Raw genomic sequence first — 6,870 nt, forward strand, 5'->3', positions numbered from 1 at the left:
TTGAGAGAAAGTTCAGTAACCATAACAAAAGGACGTGGACTACACAGACCCTCAGTTTTCCTGATTCCACTCTGAATGTAACATCTTGGAGCGGTACCTCCAGTTGAACGCTTTCTTTAAATTAAGAGGATTTCGTTTGTTTACCTGAAATGCGTATTTTTGCAGTCTCAGCTGGTTCGTTCTTTTAAAACACTTCGTTTTACCAGGGTTGCTACATTTTTGCATTGCTAACATTTATTTTCTTCTTTATTGTATCACTTTTTATTTGGGGAAAGTTGTTATGAAGACCACTTAAACATCCACTTTCGCACTTACTATGGAAGGATCCAGCGGGTCTAGTTTTGGAATAGACACTATTTTATCCTCGGCCAATTCTGGTAACCCTGTACTAATGAACGGAGATTTTCGCCTCAGTGACAGCAGGACAGCGGATTTCAGGAGCCAAGCAACGCCGTCACCATGCTCGGAGATAGACACGGTGGGCACTGCCCCTTCGTCCCCCATCTCGGTCACCATGGAGCACCCCGATCCGCATATGGTGCAAGAGAGCCTCCAGCACCATCATCTCCATCATCACAACCAGGCGCAAAGTTTGCAGCTCTCGCCCCAACAGCAGCAGCTCGCAGCGGCTGGCTGTGTACCACGGACTGCCACTTCTTCATTTTTAATCAAAGACATTTTGGGCGACAGCAAGCCGCTCGCAGCATGCGCACCTTACAGCACCAGTGTGCCCTCACCTCATCACACCCCCAAAGCGGAACATTGCTCACCTGCAGACGGCTTCAGGCCCAAACTGGATCAAGATGAAAACAGAGGAAAGCTTGACAAAAGAGATGATATTCAGAATGACATGAAATGTAACGGTAAGCTTCTTCACAAATCAGTGTTGGTTCGGATATTTTTTTGTCTGTATAGGTTACATGTTGTGGGGATTGCAAAATGCAAAATTCGGTATTTCTATACTTTCTGTCTGAACTGCTAAGATTATTGTTATGAAATATAATTTTTTCATGGTTAAGTCTTTTAAAATTGTTGAATTGCAATTCACACACCATAATCCAAAAGACATGCTAACACAGGCCTGTTTAAATAAAACATCATAATAATACTTCAATAGATTTCTTTTTTAATGTCAGCAGACATCAAGAACACTAAATTATTTTTATTGCAAACAATACTCTGGCCTGTAAATAAATCTCAATCTATAAACGCATTTTCACTATGAATATGAGTTTTTATCCTTGTTACAATACTCTCTTCCCATAATTAATGTACCATTTCCTCTTTACATCAAATACAAGCCTCTGGAGCCAAATGCATCTTTTTTTGTCAGTCCTTTAAACCAAACAGGCTTGCTTTAGCACCATGTTTATTTACGGGTTTTACTGCATCCTGGTCTCTATGAAATAATAACGCTAGGTGCTGTCTGTCAGCAAGGTTCCCACTTATTAGCATAACAGCACGGAAAACAGATGTAAAGCCTGGCCATTTTTCCCCGGTGCGGGAACCTCCCTAGTGGGTCAATTAGAGAGATTATTGTTCTTCCTAGAGGGGGGATCATGGTGCACCGCGAAAACTGCTACAAATAGAGACGGATTGACAAATCGATTTCCCACTTTCTTTCCTGAGAAAAATATATATCGCCTATATTCCCTGCACATGAAAAAAAAACCTCTATATTTTCAAAACTTTTTTTCTGTGTTCTTGGCTGATTCTCTTGCATTTTTTTTTAAAGGTTTTTGAAAGAAAGGTGATGTAGGCCAACACGTCAAAATTAATTGAAAGGACGCCCATTTTTCAAAAGTTTTATTTAAAGAGATGGTCATACTGCAATATTATGTTATACCAATACACCTGATAATATATCTTGACCTATTTGACCAAAAACATACATTTTTGTCACAAATGCTTTTTACTTCATGAAATGAAAATGCCTAACTTTATGAGCACACTAATACAGTCGTAGGATATACCTTGACAGTTGTGTGATTTTTGTTTTGCTCAGGAACAAAAGAAGAAGAGGACCGTGAGATCTCCAGCAGCAGAGACAGCCCGCCGTCGCGCTCCAAGAAGCCCCGCAAGGCGCGGACAGCCTTTTCTGACCATCAGCTCAATCAGCTGGAACGCAGCTTCGAGCGCCAGAAGTACCTCAGTGTTCAAGACCGCATGGACCTTGCGGCCGCACTCAACCTTACTGACACGCAGGTCAAAACCTGGTACCAGAACCGACGGTACGTATTTATTATTATTATTATTATTATTGTTATTATTATATGTATTATTTGTAGTAATAATAGTAGTAATAGTACTACTAGTAGTAGTAGGCTAATAGTAGTAGCAGTAAAATATGATTTTGCTCTTGGCGTGGTTTATTTGTAAGGCGTGGCTAAATAAACAGGTCCCTGGAATTACTTAACATATTGCGTAACATTACACACAATTATAGAGTAGGTCCTCATTTAAATTATAATTAAGTTTAATCTAAGTCAAAAATAAATTGAAAATAAGATATTTGAATGATGGCCTGTTATTTAGATTTGTATTGGGTCTTGCGCTACCTATCTTGCGTCATTAGAAAATACAGTTTTAGTGTATGTCGTGAATAGTTGAGTTAGAGCTCCATTGGGATGGTAAATATCTTATTTGGGCGTAGCATGAAGGACCACTGCAAGGTGTGGTTGTCACCTGTCTTATCAGCACTTGTCTGGTGGTGGGTTATGACAAAAAAAAGTAGCTAGGCCTATTCATCAGTAACTCAGTCTGGGACATGTGTGATCACTTCATGCTTTCACATGCTTGACTGTTATTTGGGGGACTGAAAGGGGTATGTGGTTTATTCAAAATACAGTATTCGGTGTATTTTATTTTCTTGGAAATAAAATGCATTCGAATTAGATTTACACGATGCAGCTAGCCTATATTCGCTTAACCGAGGACCTGCTTTAAAAAAAGTGTTAGGCTACACGAAAATGAAATATTTTCAGTATTAAAATATATAGGCCTATTAATATAGAATATGTGCGCACCTTTTTAAGCATTTTTCCATAACTTACCCTAACTAAAAGCATAACCTTCGATTCATGCTTCAAATAATTAGGCCTACCCAATTAAGCCATCGTTCTGGGAATTGGCAGTCTGAACCGGTTAAATAATTGATTTTGTTGTATTTTGATCTGATTTCAGGACGAAATGGAAGAGGCAGACCGCTGTCGGATTAGAACTCTTGGCCGAAGCTGGAAATTATTCTGCCTTACAAAGAATGTTTCCGTCGCCCTATTTCTACCACCCGAGTCTCTTGGGGACCATGGACAGCACAACAGCAGCCGCCGCAGCAGCGGCCATGTACAGTAGTATGTACCGGACTCCTGCCGCCCCGCATCCTTCTCTTCAAAGGCCACTTGTCCCCAGGGTGCTCATCCATGGCCTTGGGCCTGGGGGGCAACCAGCGTTAAACCCACTGGCAAACGGGATTCCCGGCACGCATCCACGGTAAAAAAAAAAAAAAAAAAGAGAGAGAAAAGAATTTAAAGACAATTAAACCGTTTTCTTTTTTCCACATGAGATGTATGGGACTGCGCCGAATTCTGAAAAAGACAAACCTTTAAAAAAAGACAATTTATAGACCGTTTTACGGATGAAGAGCAAAAAGTACTATTTAATATGAACTGACGTGAACACGGACACTCACAAAGACCACGACAGAAAAAGGACTGTTCTCATGTCTGTCTGTTTCTGTTTTTGTTTTATTTTGTACAAATACACTTATACTAGCAAATAAACTTATAAAGTTTATTAGATGGAAAGAAAGGGTTGAATAAAGTCCGACTGAAAACTAAATTATCCATCATCCATTGTCATTGTTCAGAGATAATAGTTTGGGCTTGGGAAACTGCTGGAGAGTACAAGGAAGTTGAAGATGTTTAGAAGACACATATAATTATTATTGCTATTATTATATTATTATTAATGTTGTTGTTGTTATTATTGTTTGGGTATTAGTATTATTATTATTGGTGTTGTTGTTGTTGTTGATGATGTTAAACTGGTTTTCCAACTAGGCTACGTCACAGCGAAAAACAACATGCCAACATGCCAATAGGATATAATAATGACAACAACAATATTAATATTATTATTAATAATAGTATCAACACTAATTGTATTCATATTTAGTTTTTAAAGGTTTCGACATTTAAATTAATTTGAAAGTTTTTGAATAGTTAATGATAACTATTATGCCCAAGTACAAAGTGCCTAATGCACATCTCCCTTCTGTCAATGTCTATGAACTGCTTTCAATCCCATCCCACCTAGCAAACCCATTCCCTAGATGGTCGCCCTTTCAGATGGCAAAGCAAAGTAAACAAAGGTTACAATCAATTTGTGGAATAAACTTTACCAAACAATTCAAAGGATCTCTTAGAGAAAAAAAAAACATTTGGCCGTAAGCTTTCAGAGGGCCATCTTGGAAGAAAAAGAAGTCCAAACTGATTAGCATAGATGTGCATTGAAACGGTTGCACTGATCGGCTCACGGTATATGCATATTTAGCAGCTCTCTGACGATGAGAATAAATGGTGTGATGAGCTGCTAAAAGTGGGTTGCCCTGGGAATGTGCAACGTGGTCCCGGCTTGGCAGCTGTTCCGTGGGAGCCCAACGCCACAGACCACAGCGAAGGACAGACAGCAGGCGCTGCGCTTCTCAGCGTGAGCGATCAAGAGGAAGGCCACAGGAATTAAAGGGAGAAAAATTAAACATAAACAATTATGGGGTGGGTGGTTGGATTGGGGGTGGGGTGATTCCCCCGAGGATGGTTATTACGTTTTGTCATCCAAGGTAAAGAGCCTTATACTGGTGAGACCAGTGCCAGCATTCAAAAAGTAAACACTGACCGTTTAATTCAGTCGTTTTCCCCCCTCTTTAGATGTTTTAATTTCCATAGACAATTTTAAAATCAACAGAAAAAAATCACTTCTCCCATATTTGCAAGCTGTGTAATGAACGGAGAAAGCTACCCCAGTTCCCTGATATGACCTAGTACAATTCTAACATACACATGAAAGGACTCTGAATTTAGTTTGTAAATGCGGAACAGTACAGCCTAAATTATCTCAAAGAGAATTTTTAAGAAGCGGTTTCTGTAGATATTAAATCATCCAGACAACATAGATCTAACAGTATGTGTTAGAAATGAAAGAAAATATCTTATATTTTCTCCTACATGGCTGAGGTTGGCCACTTTCTAAATCAATATTATGGACACATGTTCCCTTTCTTTTTCATGAAGCCTGTGTGTGTGTGTGTATGTGTGTATGTGTGTGTGTCTGTGTGTGTTTGTATGTATCGTAGATTTGCGTTTCGAGGGGGGTTGTAATTAAATGAACATTAGAATTCTTACTGTTTTTTTAAGTATGACGGTGTCCTCTTGAGATCGTTGGTACAGGGGCTCTTTCATGTGAATTGGCTGCAGGATGAAATCGCTCCAGGGCACGTTTGTTGGGGCTTCTCTAATTGGAGAATCGTTTGCTGATTTCTATGTTATTAAACTCCCGTTAAAGCCAAGTTGACCTTTGCTGTGGACTGAAAAGAGGTGAGAAGTGAAAGTAGTCTCCGGCAGTGACCGAGCCGTTTTCTAATAAGACAATGACGAGACGAATGAAAATCACCACTTTGAAATATATTTTAATAATTGCCAACAAGAGCAGACAATGGGGCGACACAAACATGGCAGATACATGCACACTCTGAGGAATTAAATAATATATAAACACAAACGGAGGTAAATACCAAACATAGTTTAGGTCTGCCATTTATTTGTAAAACCCATTTTCAGAATTTGAAGGAAAACAATGTTAGTCATTTATAGGTAGCCAATATAAAATAAAGTCCTGTAGGTCGCATTGGTTATTGATTTGTTGCTTCAAAGACATTTCGTATCTTAAAACCTAAAGGGCTATTCCTTTTGTTTTCATTAGCAGTCGCATTAGAGAAGTTGGCAACACGTATAGTCCCTAGCCATTTTTAAATCGAGTGCGCAAACACCCTTTTGCTTGCAAAGCAAGGCTTCTGCGGCCAACGATAGGTCATTAAAACCTAAAATACAAAAAATATATATATACACTCCCCCAGGCTACGGGACATGGGATCGGTGTTGATCTACCAATGACAATATTTTCCTTTGGGCAGACAGTGGAGTTTCCCGTAGATGCATAATCAACATCTACTATGAAATTTGGTCACTTTAGACCTGCAGTTCCAAGGTGTCCTTTGTGGCAATCATGTAACAATTTGAACTTCAATTTGTACACAAATTTTAAATTAAGAAATTAAGTAGATGTTCCGACGATATAAGACTTTTACTAAAGCTGTGAATAAAGTGTCTATTAAATATACAGGGTAACAAGTGTATTTAATTTTAAAAAAAAATATGCTCACGGGGACAGAAAAAAAAGAAAGAAAGAAAGTCGCTTTTCATTAAGACCCATATAAGTGAGGCATTGTGAGAGTTTCTTTGGGGATTTAGTTTTTCATTAATTTACTGGAAGGAAAAAAATGTTTGCAGTTTGGCCCAGGAGAAGTTGTCCAGGTGATGATTAAATACATTTCAGTCCCCTTGGCAAAACTATTTTGCCAGCTATAATCCCCCACGTTGACAGGTATAAAGTTGCTTCAAAGTGCAATTCCCAAACTGTTAACTCAACAATTTTACAGTTGAGAAAACCGTACGTTGTTGATATTATTGTTTTAACTATGTCAGCAGTTAACGTTTAACAACATGCATTGGCTAGCGCGAGTAGCAGAGCATGCTGTTTAGCCCAGGGGTGACCTGGTACTGTACATTTTTGAGGTGATTCGTGTTGTTACTGCCC

At 39.0% G+C, this 6,870-nt stretch overlaps 1 protein-coding gene across 1 annotated transcript; it reads left to right on the forward strand.

Annotated features, from left to right (window-relative positions):
• Positions 1-316: 316 nt before the first annotated feature.
• Positions 317-3,493, forward strand: barhl2 (BarH-like homeobox 2; the record flags this gene model as incomplete). The annotated part of the gene is made up of 3 exons (XM_080833058.1): positions 317-863; positions 2,006-2,231; positions 3,184-3,493. 3 exons carry the CDS (start codon positions 317-319, stop codon positions 3,491-3,493), a joined length of 1,083 nt encoding a protein of 360 aa, XP_080689184.1.
• Between the last annotated feature and the right edge of the window lie 3,377 nt (positions 3,494-6,870).

This window comes from Sprattus sprattus, assembly GCF_963457725.1.
Source record: "Sprattus sprattus genome assembly, chromosome: 2".
Taxonomy (NCBI): domain Eukaryota; kingdom Metazoa; phylum Chordata; class Actinopteri; order Clupeiformes; family Clupeidae; genus Sprattus; species Sprattus sprattus.